Genomic DNA, 19,552 nt, shown 5'->3' with positions numbered 1-19,552 from the left:
TGGACATGTGATTCAAAGATACTGAATGCTCAGAGCTTGTCACAATACTGCGTTTAGGAGAATGGCCAAGACCCTAAGAACAGGTAGCAGTGTTTTGCAAAAGAAGGGTAAGAAATGTTCAGCCAATGTGAAGCTAAGAGCTGGTGCCTCTGCAGCCAGAGCCCAGGGTAGGTCTGGTACCAGCCACTGACTGCTCTGGGTCACTTGCATTGCTGTAAGTCAGGAGCCAGCACTGTGAAGCCCAAAGATGCCCTGCTGTAAGAGCAAAATTAGGCATTTTTATCATGTGCTGGGATTTATTTGCTGTTCAGGATTTACAGTCATCTCTGGCAATTGCTTCTTGCAGCCACAAAACCAAGTATATACTATACTGAAGCACAGCAATAACAAGATTTGAATGTCATTAGGGGCTGCTCCTACACATCTTGTATTAAAGCAGCTAAGTGTTTAACCCATGAATAGAACTCCTATTATCTTTGCTTTTGAAACCTCAGCATAGATCACTTAACCACTCTGCAAGAAATCCCGTGAGAGACCAACAACAGCAGGGAACAAAGTCAGGCAAGAAATAGCAGATTGTATCTTCTAGACCTTTTTAAATAAATTTTTCATATGAGTACAGGCAACTTGAATATTACTCCTAAAATAGATTAACTTAAGACAGATTTTTTGCAGAGCATGAGGCTCTGAGAATTTGGCCAGATAGTTTTTTCACTGAAAAGCTCTGCCAATTATATACAGCACAAAGTAGAGAATAATGCATGAAATGCATAATATGCCTTTTTCTTCACTACATGGGGCTTAAAGCTAAATTATACAGATCCTCTTTGCTTTTTTCATATGTCCTCAGGTAAATCTAAGTCTGAGGTAAGAATCTGTTCCAGTGGAGCTCGTCTAGCAGAATGAGCTACAAAATTTGTTGGTTCAGTTTCCAGGCAAGAATGTGGCCATCTGAGAAGTTTCAGTATTGTATAGGATCAGCTATAGTCTCATCAACAGTTGTGTAAATCTGGAGGATCAAAGTTAAGAAGGTAAGAGCAATGTGACATCTGCCTGTATATAACTTTTTGAGAAGGAATCTAGAGCCTCTTTTTTGGCTAACAAGCAAATTACCTTATTCACTAAATTATATTTTATGAATAGTAGCTGATCTGTATAGCATCATTTTGTAAGGCCTTAACTCAGCAAAGCTCCTAAGTACATGTTTTGAATGAAGCCCTTGCATATGTCCCCAAATTCAATGAGACCATAAATGTCATTAAGTGCTTTCTTGGGTTGAGACCTAATAGCTTGAATTTACATGTGGAATTTCAGGTGCTTATTTACATCATGAGAGATATAAAATATTTTATTGTAATACTTTTCAGCAAAAGAAAGATCTAATGCAAAACTTTCACTAATCAAGAAAGGCATGCACCACTATTACATCAAATTGCAATACTGGAAGCCATCCCAGGGCAAAAGAGCCACATGTCACACGAGCCACCTTGTTGAAAATGCAGATTGTGTTGAAGTGGATTGTGCAAGTGTGCAAGTGTGTTGTCAAAATTTACTACAATTCAGAAGTTGGATTAAAATTCATCATAACATTTTGTTTTATCTTCAGGGTGACTTGCACACTATATACAAATAACTTGTTCTGTGGACTTCCTGAAGAATTTATCTTATACTGTAATTTGGAGAATACTTGAATCGTTTTAAAAGCACGGTGTAATCACTTAGGGTCTGCTTATTTTCCCCTTCACTGAATAATATTTCTTTTCTTTATTTTCTCTGACTGTACAAGAAATGTAACACCTTTTAGGATCAGTCCTGGGACAAATTATTGCAATTTAAATTCCAATCCCTAATCTGTATTCTGTGAGCTACACTTTAATCCATGGCATCTACTTGTCTATTCAAAAGGCCTATACCTGTATATCCTGGGTTTTGTGCATAGAGGCATTTAGGTATTTGAACAATTCTGCAATGCAGCATGTGAACTACACAAGCAGGTGTCTCCTGCACATCACCTCACCACCACAACAATGGCAAACACTTCCTGGCCTTTTGGAGCAGAATGTTCTCCAGGTGACTTGTCAGACATGTGTCATACCCACAACTTAATAGTGAAACAGGTGGAAGGAACCAGTAATTTCAGCACTGAGTTGTCATGGCAAGAACTGTACTATTCCATAGGCAGAACTGCAGTCATGTAAGTATCTCCATCTTAAAAGGCAGACCTGAATGCAATAGAAAGAGCAAAATTTAGTATCTCCCTCAGTGAGACCAGAGAGCAAACCAGCCTCTGCCTCCAGCAGCCCCCACTGAAGAGTCAGCACATCCACAGTGCTTCTATTGAGGGATGAGTATCAATTTTAAAAACTGATGGAGCTGCAATGGTGGGCACCAAACCGTGCCCTCCTTAAAAGTGGTTCCAGCAGTATGTGCTGTACTGTGCTGTAAGTGGGCCATGTCCATGCACAGCTGCTTTGTGCAGCTGCAGGCTGACACACCAGCACACAAACCACTGATTACAGGTGTGTGCAAGCCAGCACTGCACAGCAGCCTCTGCTCTGCTCAGGCACGGTCAGCAGCATGGCTCTGCTAATTGCAGGGAGCTGGTGTGTTTTGTGTGAGGTTGCTGATGTGGACAGATAGGTTTACCAGCTCTTTTTCCTCCCAGCCCTCAAGCTCATCAAAGCAGAAATCATTATGAAGCCCAAACCATACAGATCAACACTGGATTAGCTCAGTTGGCTAGAGCATAGTGCTGATAGTGCCAAGGTTGTGGGCTGGATCTCTGTATGGGCCATTCACTTAAGAGTGGACTTGATGATCCTTGTGGGTCCCTTCCAGCTCAGAAGATGAAATATATGACACAGTCATCTTTGCCATACATGGACTAATGCCTTACTTTAAAAAAAACAACCTGTATTTCTTTTAAGGCACATCAAATACCTTGTCTGAAAACTTCCTTTTCTTGTAGCATCCAAATTACAGCCAAACAGGTTTTTGCACCTGCTTTTGCTAATGACTTTCTAAATACAGAAAGATTAATGATAGTTATCAAGTTTGTTTGCTTAAATTTGTATAATTGTCTTTGCTCTCTAATATCCCACATAGCCCATGGTGTTGGCAGACCAGTGTCAGAGGGAAGCTGAAACACTCTTTTGCCAGCTCAGCTGTTAGAAACTGCAGCAGGAAATCAGGCTACCTGTTCAGTTCCCCTCTCCCAGGGAAAATGGCAGAAATGCACTTTCCCCACTCCCTGCCCTGGGAAGCTTTGTCCAAGGGTTTGGAGACTTTAAGCAGAAGCTCAGGCAAATGTCCCGGTCACACACTGGTAAAGAGTCCCAGCCCCACCTGACACATTTTGCTCTGTGGGACTGCCCAGTGTGTACAAGGGACACGAGTGCATCAGTGGTAGCAAATGATTTGTTGAGGCTGCCAATGCTGGCTTTGACATACCATCATAAACAATGTTTCCTGACAGAAAAGCTTGTATTAAATCAATTACCACAAAATGGCTCTGTTTATGAAGAACAGTCACACTATTTAATCAGATATGTTTTCAGAGCAAGCTTTCTTACAGATGAACTTGTATCATATCAGGAGGTTAAGAATAAAACTTTGTCTTTAAAATACTGTATTTTCCAGTGTTAGGAAAAATGAAAGACTATTGAAATCTTCTTTAAAACCTTGTTTCCTTTCTAGTTAGTCTTCCACCAGCAAGTGATAGTGATATCTCAGTAGAAGTTTAGACACATAGAACATGTTCCTGGTGATTACTGGGATAAATCCCTACATATACTTTGCACGGGTATGTCATCATAGTAAATGTAGTCTAAAAACTGTTGGGTGTTCTGAAAAACTGGCTATTCATGTAAACACAACCTACAAAGTCACTCAGTGAAAAAGTCTGTTTATTCCATCTCTTCTCCTCTGGTTACCTTCCTTTGTGTACTTGTCTTTTTCCATTAAGTGGACAGAAAAAGAAAGCAAAACCAAGGATGGAAGCCCAAGCCAAAGAAACCTTCTGCATCTAAACAAAGTTATGTTTGCAACAGGCAGTGGTTAGTTCTAATTTAGATAATCCAAAGTAGGTCACCTTCATGAGTCTTCCAGACTTTCCAACTTAGCAACTCAGATGGATAATAAAACAATTTTTAGTTAATGAGAGAACATCAGAAAAAAAAAAAAAAAAGAACTGCAGGAAGCTGTGAACTGCAGTATCTCCTCACTGAGACAGAATGCCACATGGCAAGAACAGATGGGTAATCCTTCCGTGATTATCCTCGACCACTGGCTGAAAGAAAAAACTGTCACAACATGGAGGGCTGTATATAAAATGCATCTACAGCCATTTCCCCTCATTGATAGTAAAAGGTTTTATATGCAAGAGATTGTAAAGAAAAAGGAATGCTTTAATGTGATGGTGAAGGGAATAATTCTTCCATTTTCCTTCACTTCCTGAAGTGGAGCATATGCCAAGGTCCTGAACTAAATTTATCTCTCAGAAGGAAGGTGTAATATACATTCCACATCCATATCAGGTATTTCATACAAACTGAACATAGAACCTGCTTTTGTTGTCTTTGAATCCTGACATAATATGTTCAGTTGATAATTTATAGACAGTGTTACCAGAGTGAAACGCTGGTGTCAAAAATTTGGCTTTTGCATATTCATTGACACCAGACTAGAGTTTGCATTTGTGATGTGGCAAAATGAAACCGGAGTGGATTAAGAAATGTTTGCTGGAATCTCAAGGTTTCAGGATGGAAGGCATTTCTTGCATGCAGTGATCACATCTCCTTTGACTTTAGTTCTGTCCATACACATAAGAGAGAACCTGAATTTTATAACCCAGTTGGAGGGTAGCCTGATATAAAATGAGTACCTGGCAAAGAATCTTGGTTTTGTTTATGAAAAGAAAATAGGAAAGAGTGCACATCCATGGTACAGGATACCTGAGTGGTGAAGAACACACATGTAAACCATAGAGTGACTGAATTGCAGAACATGAAGTTAATGGTGGTTCTGTGGTTCCAAAAAAATCAAAATACACTTCCTCTACCTTTTAAGTCTAGCAATATACCAGTGTTTAAAAACTAAAAGCAATGTTTTGGGAACTTGTTGCAGAGCAGGCAGTGACCTGTAGTGTGAGATGGTGAAATTCTCAGGGAGTAATTCCTTACCCTCTTTTGTTCTTTCAGATTTCATGCTTAGACTAGTAAGACCAACAGACTCCCAGGGAAAAGGTCTATGTTCTCCATATGCACTAAAGGGATTAGAAGTCTTGTGTTGTTCTGGTAGTGATGGAAGGAAAATAAAAGTAAGACTTTGTCACTTCAGGAAAGAAACCCAGTCTTCAGATGACATTGCTACTGCAGATTACTCATTAAACACTCTCATGGCCTATTTCCAACCTTTTCTATTCCTAAGGCACATTCCTTAGGTGCTGTGATTTTTTTTTTTTTTGCTATCACAGGAATATACACAAATTTGCTATTTGTTCTGTATTCTTCACAGATTCTAAGACTGAGTATTTTAGACATACCCATTCTTGGACAAATCAGTTCATTCACCTTTTTCCCCTTCATCTCATAACACAAATCCAAAATCTAAATTTTGGTGTGATAAGGACTTGACTGTTTTTAAGAAAAATGCTAATCTTCACTCTGAAATAACTTAGTCTTCCAGTGATTACAGAATGTGCTTCGGCGCCGCCGATGAGTCAGGCTGTGAGTTGGAGTTCAGATAAGCCTGCAGTGTTTGTTCACCAGATGGACCATAAGTTCTGCAAAGTAGAGCAAAGGATATTGCTTATTAACACTGCTCCCAACTTCACTTATTTCTTTGTACAAAGTCTGGTTACTTGATGCAATTTTAGACTGTATTTACACTGTTAGGAGGAGGAAACAATTTTTTTTATAACAGGATAGGCAAATCTAGCAAAGTAGATCAGACTAAAATGGAACTGAGTATGGTTCCTTTATTACATCATTTTAAGTAGGCAAGATTGATACCCTCTACTTCTCAAACAGGCCCACGCTGAACTTACATACCTGTGCAGTGGCAAAAAAATATTTAAATCAATTGTCTTGGGATTTTAGAGCAAATTAGCCCAGTCCCAGTTGCTACCTGTGCTTAAAACACCATCTCTTTGACAGTTATGTGCAACCAACATAATACTTATATAAGAGTCAAATCTGGTTTTTCTCTTATAAACTTTGTGCTAGATACTAATTCTCACCTAACATGGGGAATTTTCAGTGGTAACTCTCTCAAGTGTCTTCTGTGTAACCTGATTAAATATTTTCTGATGCAACACAGTTCAGTCAATCTGCCATTATTCATAAATGTTATAATAAGAAAATTAATTTAACACTTTTATGCAATTTCTGAGTTTATTTTGTTCTTTGGATTGGTACAGTTCATTTCTTCAATTTCTGTGATTTTTTTTTTCCATCTTCATATTCTCAAGATGCTCAACCTTGCCATTTCCCCTTTTTAGTTTGAATCAATACAAGAAAAAAGTAAGTTATTAGTTATATTCTCTTCCTTCTATTTGGCTGTTTTCTTTAGCTCAGAAGAAGGATGTTTTGAACAGTTAGTGGCCACTGGTTATACCACAGTTTCAAAAATGAATGCCATACCTACTGCAATGTCCTTTCCAGATTTTACATGTCTCTAAATATGGGGAAAGGAGGATGTTGAAGGAGGAGTCTGTTCCTCTCTCAGCTCTGCTTTTTCTGTCAGTGCAGAAGTGTCTCATGCTGGGGCTCCCACCCATACACAGGGCTGATTTTACACTGAAGACTCAGATCTTTATGGCCTATAAATTATTGTGGTTTGGATACAAATCTTCTCTCCAGAAGGGCTTTCAGTAGGACATGTGTGAGACTGAGCATGCACTGCTGTTCCTCACTGCCCTATCAGTCACAGTAATTGTATACAGAGATTAGGAACACCCTGAGACATTTTCCAGCATATATGTTACCCCATAAAATCTGGAGGAAATTTTCCAATAGGTCATAAAAATTTTAAGAACTATGGATCACAAGTTCATCACAACTACTGCTGTGCTCCTTTTATAGAAAGCAGTGTTGCCCTGTGCTGAGGTATTGCCTGGCTTGAATGTTGCTGTTAGGGCTTTTAGCCATTTTAGGGTATCCATGGGGATGAGTCTCTCATTTCTCTATGAGGTGTGCAGGATTGGAATCAGGTCCTGAGGCTCTTAGGAATGCTTGGTCATTTGGCCTGTTCAGAGTCTGTTTCTTTTCTGGCACCATGAGCACCTCCTGCCATCTACAAGCCCAAGAGAAGGCTTCAGGGAGCAATCATTTACTAGGACCATAACTTCTTTTTGAAGACAAAATCACTTAATCCCAAATGGAAGATGCTTTTACCTTATATTTGTCAGCAAATTTGCTTGACTGTGTTTATAATGCCCAATTATTTGATAGTTCGGAATAAAAATTATCCATAATCTTCCCAAGTTGTGCAGAACCTGTCAGAATATTCAGGAACACTTTGAGCCTTTCTCATTTCTTTGTTCTAACAGCTCACTTCACTGTACTGTGGGACCAGCAAATCTGATGTATGTGCAACTAGTGTGGAAGCCTGACACTGTCAAAATTTGTTATCATGGGCTCTCTGCCATCACCCCAGCTGGCAAAAATGGGACACGGTTCCAGTGCATGAATGGAAGGTCAGCCAGACGATGCTCTGCTGTCACACAGGAGGAGTCTTTCAGGGCTGACTTTCCTGGAAGTTGCTAATGATGTATTTTGACCTCTCTGTTTTAGAGATGCTTTGCAGTCAGTGATACTCAGGGAGTGGCACTCCTTGAAACTGACACGTGCTTCATCTGCTTGTGAAATGTTGCAAGGAAAGATACTGACTGTAAAACTTTATTTGTAGCCTCACTGGATCATTAGGAAAATTCTCTTAATAAAGGATGCTCCTGAATCTTATTAGTTGCTTCATTTTCTTCAGATCAGAAACTAAAGCACTTCCAATGGAAACAAAATCCCGCTGGTCTGTGCAAATCCTACCTGGCTGTCATTTTAAAAAGCAACTGTTCTTACCAGGAGATAATATTTTTTACTTTTGGATTTGGTTTGTAAAGTGGAATTAGGCTTAGAAAAAGAAGCACCGTGCAGGCAGATTAAAAAAACCTCCCTACTTCAGTCCCATCATCAGATAATGAGATCTCTCAGATTAGAAAGCCAATATCAGTACGGGAGGAAAAGGCAGCTGAACCCGTCCGTTATGTTCACTTTCTGAGACACTGGGCATTCAGCTACAGCCGCCTTGAGCCAGGTCCGTGCGGACCTCACCGGGCTGCGGAGGTGCTGCACCTTGCTCTCGCTCTCAATCCGCTGAGGTGAGATGATGCCAGGGACCCTTCTGATTCAGAAAAGAAAAACAAAAAAAACCCTAAACATCACCTTAGCCTGGGGAAATCGGGGCCCTTTCAGCCGGTGAGCGGTGCGCAGGCGGGGGCTGCCGCCCGCCAGGTGCCGCGGCCCGGCGCGGTGAGGCCGCGCTCCCTCAGAAGATGGCAGTCACCGCCCGCCCGCCGCCGGCCGCCCCCTCCCTCCCTCCCGCCCGCCCGCCCGCCGGGAGCCGCCACCGCCCCGCCCCGGCCCCTTCCCCTCACGCAGCGCCGGGCCCGCCGAGCCCCCGCACCGCTCCTCCTCCGCCTCCAGCCCACCCTCCTCCTCCTTCCTCTTCCTCCGCCAACCCCACCCCTGGCCCCGGGCCGGCCCGGCCGCGGGCTGCCGCGCCGCCAGGGCTCCCCGCCGGCTTCCCCCATCCCCACGCGCCGCGAACACCTCCTCCTCCTTCCCCCCTCCCTCCTTCCCCACCTCCGCCCTCCTCCTGCTGACGTCTGGCTCTGCCCGGCTGAAAACTCGGTGCCGCGGCGGATGCGGCGGCTCTCGGGAGCGTGGCGGCGGCAGCAGCAGCGAAGATGGTGGCGGCTCCGTGCGCCCGGCGGCTGGCGCGGCGCTCCCGCTCGGCGCTGGTGGCGGCGCTCACCGTGCTGCTCCTGCAGACCCTCCTCGTCTGGAATTTCTCCTCCCTCGACGCCGGCGAGGAGCAGCGCGGCGGCCGCGAGAAGCGAGACCGCGGCGGAGAGCAGCGCGGGCAGCCGCAGCGGCGCGGACCCGCCGCCCCGCACGGCAAGGCGCTGGTAGGCGGGGAGCGGGAGCGGCGGTGTCTCTCGGCGTCTGGCGGCACTTCTGCCGGGGCTGCGGCGCGGGCAACTCGGGGCAGCCGCCCCGGGGCTCGCGTTCCCGCTCCCGCGTGGGCGCCTCCCGCAGGTGCCGCGGTGCGGGGCCGGTCCTGCCCTGGCCCGGGGCAGCGCCCGGGGGGCCGCGGGGCAGAGGCGGAAAATGCATCCGTGGGATCCTCTCCCTTCCCCGGGAGCGGCATCTCTCGTCCCATTGCCCGCGCTGCCTGCCGCGGGCATCCCAGCATCCCCGAAGTTCGCGGGAGAGCCGCCTGCCCCACACCGTCCTGGGGGTTTGTTACAGTGCTACTTTGCTTTTTCCACACGGAAAAGCGCACAGGGGCTATTCTTTATGGCAGAGCTCTAACAGGCCCGGGAGGTGGCGGGCAGTGAAATGTAACGCAATCATTTTATTAACCGCTGGCAACTCAGGGACACCGAAACTGTGCCCACACAGGATGAGGACCTTGTCTTTTATCTCATTCTTTTGCAAACTCTCCGGTTTTCATTCAAATGTCTCAGGCCTGAAACCAGAGGGGGTTGCAAATCTGGCTCTATTGCCAGTTGAGTTTTCTATTTTTGAATTTTCTATTTTTGAATTTTCTATTAGGCATGTGAAAAAGCAAATTAACAATGTTCTTGCAAACCTCAGAGATGTAACACCAGTACCATTATTCTCCAGCTCAGGAGAAGCTTCCTTCGGTTTTCATTTTATTCTTTCAGCAGTAGGCTTACATTAAGTACGTGATGCCTCTGGAAGTGCATGTTTAGTTTTGTCGGTTTCTCTATTTTTGTTTACATCCTTGAGAGAGAAAGCAGGAACTTGGGGCACAGAGGTGATTTACCATTGTAAATTGCAGTGAGTGGTTTGGCCTGAAAAGGCTGCAAAGAGCTGAGCTCCCAGCACACGAGTACTCCATCACTAATGTTTGGGACGTCTTGTAGTACGTACCCATCCACTGAGTGCTGATCCTGCTCTGCTTTCTAGATGTGAAAGTTAAAAATTCTAGTTTACTGAATTCAGTTTTTGTTTCTACACATAATCTTATCTTGGTATTTGCTGTGTTCATAAATGTAGCTATTTAAGCTCCGCTATTTTTCCTCTATCACCTTGCCCTCTGCCTCTTTTCCTGTCCATTAATCAATCAAGTCATTTATGCTTTCATCTCAGTCTTGTCCAGCTTTTCCTTCCTGATCTCTCCACTGTGGGTTGCCAAGGTTGGCAGACGCTGTTACCTGGGCAGGCAGGGGGCCGGGAGAGGGCAGGCTGCACCTGGAGCTTCAGCCCCGCTTCCAGCTCCCCAGACTTTCTAGCTTTCTAGGATATGATCCTCTGCTGTGGGCTCAGGGCTGTGTTGGAACATGTACTCTAGGCAATTGTCCTACCAATGTCCTGGCACAGTGTCCAGCTTGCCCTGGATGCGCTGGAACGGGTGCTGGGTTCGGGTCGAGAGCTCATTGTTTCCGTGCTGGCCACAGGCAGACACTGAATGTGAGTGTTTTGATGCTGGCAGTTATGAATCATGCCTTTTGCATACAGTTTTGATCAGAGACCTAAAGATGGAGCACTGGGGTTCTGAATGGAAAACATGCTTTAAAACACATGCTGAGTGCACCTATTTTCTCCTCATTATCTAAATGACTGGTATGGATCACACTGGGCTGTGCCACAATGTCTGACTTTGATATTAAAAAAATAAAGGGCAACAATGCTCAAAGCAAGTGGCAGCACTTAACAACACTTTATGTAGAGGTGATTTGGCAAGGCTTCTTCAAGATGACTTTATGGTACTTGTGGTTTTGCTTAGCCTGCTCACCGGGAAGGGGCCGCCATCCTTAAAGTTACTTTGTCAGAATACAAAACCGCACACTTAAGTATTCATCTATCAACTGCAACGTGTGCTTGGTGGAAAAGTGATAGGGAAATTGTCTTTGTGCAGCCTTCTGCCTTAAAAACTTGCCACCTGTGTTAAATTGGTCAGTGAAGTTACCAGCCTTGCCTATGTTACCGGTCGTGATTTCTGACTCGGTTCACAAGGAGAATCTCTGAGAAACGGAATTGTGTATCATCTATGCAAAGAAAGATTTTTTTCCTGTTGCGTTGTTTGCACATTAGAATGCAATTTATGTAATATCCAAGCAAAGTTAGTATCCTTCTCATTCTGAGTTTCCCATAGTTTGTGTATGTCAAATTGTTTTGCAACAGCTGGTGAAGCTGGCTGGTGTGAATACAGTGGTTCCATTATATCCACATGTCTTGGGTTAAGTGCATCTGAGGGGCCCTCCAAGGATTTTTCAAAGAATTCTCAGTCTTGCATTTTAACCAAAAATAGTATTAATTTCCAATTAATAGTATTAATTGTGTCTTTGGTCTGTGAGTGGAATGGTGAGTTTTAATGCATTTTGAGGGGTATGTTTTTGAAATGCTGCTAAATGTTCATCTGTAATGTGGTACTTGATCATGGTTTTTGTACTTTTTTCACTTGCCCTGTTAACTACCCTTATGTGAGCCTTTATACTAAATAGTTATGCAAACCAGATTTTGGACTCCTGGCAGAAGACAGTGCTTTTCAAACCTATGTCTGAAAGTTGCCATATGAGGCTACAGTGCTTTTATTTATCTTGTTTTGTCTCAGTCCTGTGTCAAAGACTGAAATGGAGGTCCCTATTTTACTTTGCTGAGTTAGACATAAGTAGTGTGAGGATTTGGTAATTTGTATCTGTGGGAAAAGAAACATAATCCTTTAAACCAGGTGTTTAACATATATTTAGATTTTTATTAAGTGCTGTCAGATATGTGCAATAAGCACTATCATTTGGTAGATAAAATAACATTGTACTGTAGTAAAAGGTTTGCCACTGTACCTGCATGTAATTGAATGGGAATTGCCAACTTGGCAGGAAGAAACAATTTTGAATTGAGCAATTTTGCAACTGAAAACACTCACTGTGCTAGATCCCCTGACCAGCTACACCTGGAGCTTTCATTAGTCATAAGCAGTTTCCTGCAGTTGTTCCATATTTAATTAAATCAGCTTATAGATACTTCTAAAGTATCAGCTGTATGGTTAGCATGGATTTCAGTGTGTACTTGCAACTGTTCTGGCAGCTGCACCCCTTGCTCAAGCTTTATTCATGAGGCACAACTCAAGTGTCAAAAGCACAGAAGAATTAAGCTCCCTTCTGAGAATGGGTTGATTTTTATGGGAGGGTCTTTATCTTTGGAAAGCGTGCAACAGCTTCTTGTGAAAACACTGTAAGCATGCTGCTCAGCCTTGGATTTCCTTAGTGCAGCCTGCTGATGGTGGAAAGGGCTGGTGGATGGTGTGTGTTGGGAGCCCAAAGGCAGAAAATGGGATGCAAATCTCTGCTTTGGGGCTGCTGAGGATGAGAGGGATGTGACAGCGGAGCATCTGCTGCTGTGATGTTGCACTGACAGGCTGTTGAGCATCACAGGGATGCACTTGTGCTGCCCAGCTGTGGCCCCTGCCTCAGAACTGGGGGTTGAAGGCACTGTCTGTGGGTACGTGCTGCTCCTTTGTGCCTCCTGCTAGCCTTGGCTTTGCACTGCTGACTGTTTGGCCATAAAGCAGAAATGCCAGGGCACTCTTACTGTCAGTTCTGTGAAATACAGCTCTTGCCTGCTGGTGTGGGATCAAAGCATTTCTTCAGTCTGAAATTTTGTGTGTTCTTTTAAAGCAATGGTGTGTTTCTTTCAGCATGAAGCTGCCAAAGGAGCCAAACATATCGATAGCTCAAAATGTTGAGAGCTGTAGAATGAAAAGAAAGTGTGTTTGGGGTCAGTGAGCAGTTTTAATTCCAAGAAAAAGTTATGCCAGGGATGACAGTCCTGAGGATCACCAGTGCCTCTCCTTCATTTCATATCTGTAGTAGGAAATGTGGTATTTCTCCTTCTCCTGGCAGAGTGGAGAGTGAGGCTGGGTGCTCCATGGGTTGATCAGAAGAATGTGCTCAAGCCTGTGTTTTCCTGCTTTTTCCTTCCTTGTCACCTCCTGGTGATTCATGCTGAGCTCCACCAGGTTAAAGATGCAAGAAGCAAAAAGTAAATTACAACGTGTGCCTAAACTCTGTAATCCCTGTTGGCTACTGGAGCTAGGAAACGCATCCAGGAGCTGCTCTGCTCCATGCTAAGGGTTATAAAAACTGGGATCAGTTGTTGTAGCTAGAAGCAAAGCAGCAGCAACTCTAATGCTGGAAAACACCATGGGAATCTTACAGGAAAGAAAACCCAGGAGGGGTTTACTCCACTTTCTCTACTTTATTCCACTTTCTCTAAGGTTCATCCATCAATTATTTCCCCCAGCCTTTTCCTAGAGTAAGACCAGGGCAGATTCACCTTGTGCATCACATAAAAACTTGAGATTCTTTCAGGTTTGGAGATGAGAGTTTTCTTTTGAAGTGTGTTTGCCCCTGGAATGTTTAGATTGTGCAGGTGTATTCCCAGCACTGTTTTGCCAGAAACAAACACACAGCCTGGACCTTCCCTGTGCTGAGCATCCGTGTGGGAGGTACAGGACCAGTGAGTTTCTGGATGGAGCACAGCTTTCAGTGCAGCACCAGTGCTAAAGCTCAGCTTTGCACAGGGGTGGCAGCAGCTGTGCCTTGAAGGAGGGAGCCTCTGCCATGAGTGAGGAACGGGGCTACTGCTGGAAGAGCCACTGTAGTCCCTGGCAGTTCACTCTGCAGAGCTGCACTTAAGTGTCAAATAAGCTGTTGAGCTCCATAAAACAAATGAGTTTTCAAAAGGAACTATCCTGTGGGGGGGATAGAATGTAAGAAACTAAAGATAGTGCAGCAGGTAATATCACCTCTGAAGAGTTGCAGCTGTGCTAACTACCAACAATTAGGACCAGGCCTGCCCTTAACAGGGCACAGCTGTGTCCAATGAGGATGAGTGCTATAAAAGAGTGGGTGAGCTGGGTGAGGAGAGTTGGAGTTTGTTGGCCGGGCTGTGAAGAAGAAGGTGTCAGTGCTGTGAGGAGCTGTCCATGAGAAATCACCAAGAAGGTATGGAACTTTTGTAATAAGATAACACTATCCCACCACTGGTTTATCCTTTTTGTTTCAATCAGTGAATATATAGGTTCTATGTATGTAGACACAATCAGATTGTACCTATGTAAATATATTCTACTCTAAGTATCTTGATGTAGACCTGTGGGATCAGTAACTTAATCTGAACATGGGAAATGAGGGAAAAACTGGTTTTCAGAAAAATTTCCAGACCTGAGAAGTTTGAAGAAGCTTAATGTGAGCTAATAATTTGTGTGTTAAACTTCAGTCCAGAATGAATCAATCTCTGGAAACTGAGTCTCACTTTAGTACACCAGGCTCAGTAAAACTGCTGAGTTTAAGGTACTTTGCATTGTGAATAAAATGAATAGCATCAAGCTATTATGTGACCAAAAATGATATATTTCTTAGAGAATGGGTCCATAGTACTGGCTTGACTGTTAAATACAGTTTTACTTAATATCAAGCGCTTAATCATGCTGTAATATGGCTTTAATAACAATTGAGAAGGAGAATGGAGACAACTCATCATTTAGTAATGGCAAAGGGGGGAGACAATTCATCTGCAGCTGGAAGGTGCATAATCATTTTTGCAAAGTCTTCGCACTTAACAAGGCATGCATTAATAAAACAAACAAATCTTTGCAGCAAGAGAAGTAATGTATGCATCATTTAAGGGGAGTGTTAGAGCCAGATTAGGCTATTGGGCTCCTGTAGCAGTTATCTTGTTAAGCATCTTCTCTGCAGGAATGTGTTACATGAGATGGATCCGAAGCCTTTTCCAGGCCACTGGCGTATTTTTTTTGTGTTGTGTTTATATTCCTTAATGTGTGATGGGATTTTGCAGGTGTTCCCTTTGAAATAGAAGCATTTGAATTTTTTAGCAAGAGAAGACCAGCTGTTGTACAGGGGATGTACAAATCCCATTTACTTCATGTCAGCTATTGCAAAATGGGTACATTTTGGTGTAAAAGGCCCTCATTACCTGCCATGTGTTTTGGCTCTATTCAGAAACATTTTTCAAAATATTTCTTCTTGCTTTCAGCATTAGAGGTCCATGATCTGTGATTTGGCATCTTATTAGTGCTTGCTGAAGGGCCAGGAGTACAATGGAAGCATGAAGTGATCTTAATTTGTAGCAATAGTCAAATTACATAACCTCAAGGATTAATTTTAATCAAATGCTTCCTGATTTTTCTTTATAGTGTTAAAATTAGACCTGGCACTTCACTGAAGCTTTTGCAGTGACTCTTTAATTGGAATACAATGTCCTGTATTTTTTTCTTTTGGCTTGGGCTGATGGGATGTCTGATTTGGGCGAGGCAGGAGCATCCCTGTGTGGATACTTGGAGGGCACGTGGGTTCTGGTGTGTATGACTGACTGGAGTTTAAGCTTAGCAGTTCCAAGGGTTTGAATCTGAGTTTTAGACTTGGAACCACAGTTCTTCATTTTATTTTAAGTAATGGTTGGCCTTTGATGCTGTTCCAGAGAGCACATGTTAAATGGGCGATGGCTCTGTGGGACAAGGGGAAGTTGAAGTCTTGTTGCTTATTCTCATCAGTAACCTCTTGGCATCTTTACCAAAGGGTTTAGGGCCACATAGCTGAGGTGACAGGTAGTTTTGGGTTTTTCACTTATTGGTACTCCAGACTAGTCCTCTTTGGTCTGATAATTGTGGTTTTTATCTCTTTCCTCCAGAGGAGCCAAGCCCTAGCAGGTCACAACTTTATTCTTCCCTTTCACACTTGGTGCTGCTGATTAGGGCTGTTTCCTTTTGTGGGTGTTCGGGTGTTTCCTTTTTAGGCTTGGGTTGAATCTCACAGACATGTGGGGTCTGAGGCCTTCTCATGAGCAGGGTTGAGTGTCTCCAGAAGGCAATGCAGCTCACTTGAGGTGTGCATCCATGCAGAAGCCTCCTCCTCTGTGCCAGCAAGGCAGGGCATGGCAGTGATGCTCAGGTACCTGCCATGCATGTAGGAATCCATTTCTCCAGATGCCAGGTCTGGTGTTTGTCTTCCCCAGTCTGCTAAGTGGGCTTGATGCTTAATTAACATCCCATTCTTCATGGAAGCAGTGTGGGTTTGGAGTGATCTGTTCTTGTGGAGCAGTTGAGGTCTCCAGCAAGGACCAGGAGCTTTTCAGCTGCCCTGCATTGGTATAACTCCATTAAAGTCAGTACAGACCAGCTGGGGATTCTGGACCCACAAATGTAATTATTGTTATAATGAGAGCATCAAACAAGTAATCATTATTTTTACTCTCTCTTTTCATTTCAAAATGAGAAAATTATTTCCTCTTGGATCAGTGAAAGTAATTTACATTATGCACAATAATGGTCTTACATGAAAATATAATTATTATTCATTTGTATGGCACCATCTGGGCACTAGAAGCTTCACAGACACATGTGAGGAAAGGTCCCTGTCTTGAAGAGTTTACAGGCTGAATAGCAAGTTAGAGCTGCTAGCAGCTAACCAGAGGCACAAATGGAACTTTTCAGTATTGCCATCAGGGACCTGTTCAGCACAGGCCTTCCACAAACCCTGCTTCAGTGACTCCTGCTCAGAATTGCTCTGTGATTGGCACTATACAGCCTAGGGGTGAAGGATTGATTAGCATGGATGGATCAAGAAAGAACACAGCAAGAGGCCAGTATTATAAATTGGCTGCCCAGCTAGTTTTGGGCAAGTAAAGGGTATTTCCAGGCTTCACTTGGAAGCACAAAATGGTTTTCATGCCTTGTGGACCTGTGCTTCCTATGGAGTAATTCCCAAGCTTTACCACGAATCCAGGACTGAGTGCTTTACGGAGTGTGAGTGTGCTCCAGAAGTGAAGAGACCAGGCTTTTCTAACTGTCTGGATATAAAAATTGAGCAACATGTAGCATTACCTAAACATATATACAGTGTAACCTTGCTGAGTACTGAAAGGGTCAGCACAGGACACTGAAATCATATGACTTCTTATTTTTAGAGATGATTAGAGAATTCCTCCAAGGGACAAACTATTTATAACACGTCTATAATTTGCTGCTTTTTTTTCCTTATGATGAAATTAAACCAATAAATGAATACCAGTTAATTAAAAAAGTTAGCTAAAAAGGATTTCACACTAGTGTGTGGTTGACTCTGAGGTCAGATCGTGAATGCTTCCCACATATATTTTGTTTTCAAGCTACTGTTCTGTTGCTGTTCTATTATTAGAGAGTAAGTGGGATGCTTATTTAAAACAATTCTACAAAGCTGAATGACACTGCAAACTTCAGTTTAACTTGGATTTGGTTGAATGAGTCATGGGCACTCATTTCTGCTTCATGCTGCAGCCTTTGCTTGCCCTTCAGATGTACTTTTTGGTTCAGTTATGTTGGTGAAATCTGAGTATTTTTCTTCAAGCTGATGCTATTTGCTGACTTTTTGTGGTGGTCAGTTTTGGATTTCATGCTGTCTGAATTTCTGAGACGTAGCTCATTTTGTTCTTAAAACTCAACCTGTTTCTAGTTATCTTTGTTCTTTATAATTGCCTTCTTTCTGCTTCAGGAGCACACATGGTTCAGTTGAAGTGTCTCCTTTCAAAGAAAAAGCGTGTGAGGTCGTGGCTGTATTGACTAAAGTGAAGCAAGCTCCCTGAAACTTCATCCAGCCTGTGACCCTTTCTTGGGAGAGGCACAACAAACCTGAAAAATGACATTTCCAGGGGAATTTTTTGGTTCTTTAGAATTGCACCACTGCATGTCACAGAGGCAGGTAGAGTCCTAAGTGTTCTACCTGTGAGCTCAGTGGGGTGGCAACTGACACCCATGATGAGGAATCCCACAATTGCCAGTAGTTGTCATTAGTTATTTAAGTTGCTAATTGTCATTAGTTAAGGAACTTTTTTTTCTATACCTGGAGCTCTAACTAAATAAATGGCCATCTGCTAATTATGAAAATGTAAACTGGAGTTCTCTGTGGAAATGGAGTGTTACCAGGGATCTGGGTTAGAGTCATCTTGAACAGGCATGTAAATAAAAAATAATCTATTATCAAGCTAATCCTGCATTGTAGAAAAGAATAATCTCATGACAACTAGCATCTTGTCTGCAGAGATCCACATTTGGCTAGCTGGGGATACATCTTGGCACCTAACTGTATTGACTTAGATGTTTACAGGCTAGCTTATGCTCTTAAAACTTGCTGTGGATGCCTGACAGCTGTTTAAATATGTAAATAAGAATTCAGGTGGCTACCTTATGGCACCTAAGTTCAACAACTTGGCCCACAGTGTGTAAAACCAAGGAAACAAGCAGAGGAGGAGTGAATGTAGTAAACAAAGCTGTTAGTGTGTATGCACTATGAGAATAATAATACTTTGCACAGCTACTGTGCCTCAAACTGCTTACGTTTTGGCATTCACTGGAATTGAGTTTAGTCACTGAGTGGCAGAAATAGAAACTTGGAGGTGCTGCCTGCTAGCAGAGTACATGGAGCAGCACCTCAGCAATGAGCTGCCTTTTTGGCAGTCTTACAACAAAAGACGTGAAAGTCTTCAGTGCAATATTTTGATAAGTCATTGATACTTATTAAAATAATAATTATGACAATAATTATAGCTGTAGCTGGCTCTGACTGAGCTGCTAACTGAGTAGAGGACAGGGGGAGGAGGGTTATGAAATGTTCCTGTGAGCCATCTGAGTGCTGCTCCTCAGCTGTGTGCACACAGGTGGGGATGGTTGTGTGTGTATTTCTGCATGTCCTGTGCAGGACATGGCAGTGCCTGTGTGCTGGCTGGGTTAGGACATGGCATTGCCTGTGTGCTGGCTGGGTTAGGACATGGCATTGCCTGTGTGCTGGCTGGGTTAGGGTTAGGACATGGCAGTGCCTGTGTGCTGGGTTAAGGGTTAGGGCATGGCAGTGCCTGTGTGCTGGGTGGGTTAAGGGTTAGGGTTAAGACATGGCAGTGCCTGTGTGCTGGGTGGGTTCAGGGTTAGGGCATGGCAGTGCCTGTGTGCTGCGTGGGTTCAGGGTTAGGGTTAGGGCATGGCAGTGCCTGTGTGCTGGGTGGGTTCAGGGTTAGGACGTGGCAGTGCCTGTGTGCTGGGTGGGTCCCCCAGGAGAGAGCTGGAGGTTCCTGGCAGTCTGTCCTGCAGGCAGCTCATCCCCCCCTGTGCTCATGTTCCTAATAACAGAGATGTGATCAAACAGGTGAGAGTGTTTTACAGCAGCACAGTGGTAAAAAGGTGCAATAAGCTCACTGCCATCTGGCTTTCTGTAGTTAGCTCTGTAATGTTTGCTGTGTGTCACCTTCACAGCAAGACT

The 19,552-nt window shown here is 43.6% G+C and overlaps 1 protein-coding gene and 1 long non-coding RNA gene across 5 annotated transcripts in view; both read left to right on the top strand.

The window, feature by feature from the left end:
• Nucleotides 1-854: 854 nt before the first annotated feature.
• Nucleotides 855-7,824, top strand: LOC141731042 (uncharacterized). The gene is made up of 2 exons (XR_012582944.1): nucleotides 855-1,031; nucleotides 7,550-7,824. It is a non-coding gene; the product is annotated as an uncharacterized LOC141731042 (long non-coding RNA).
• An 854-nt stretch (nucleotides 7,825-8,678) lies between these two features.
• XYLT1 (xylosyltransferase 1) overlaps nucleotides 8,679-19,552 on the top strand; it is a 174,884-nt gene continuing 164,010 nt past the window's right edge. Inside the window, exon 1 of one of the 4 annotated variants that reach the window (XM_026793830.2) lies at nucleotides 8,679-9,184. In XM_026793830.2, the coding sequence (XP_026649631.2) occupies nucleotides 8,963-9,184 (222 nt within the window). In that variant the 5' untranslated portion in view covers nucleotides 8,679-8,962. The remainder of the gene's footprint in view (nucleotides 9,185-19,552) is intronic. The other 3 variants (XM_014267495.3, XM_014267493.3, XM_005487720.4) reach the window with 3 other exon arrangements.

Source organism: Zonotrichia albicollis, chromosome 16, assembly GCF_047830755.1.
Source record: "Zonotrichia albicollis isolate bZonAlb1 chromosome 16, bZonAlb1.hap1, whole genome shotgun sequence".
NCBI lineage: Eukaryota > Metazoa > Chordata > Aves > Passeriformes > Passerellidae > Zonotrichia > Zonotrichia albicollis.
Note: the sequence above shows the minus strand (reverse complement) of the source record. Positions and strands in the feature narration are given on the sequence as shown.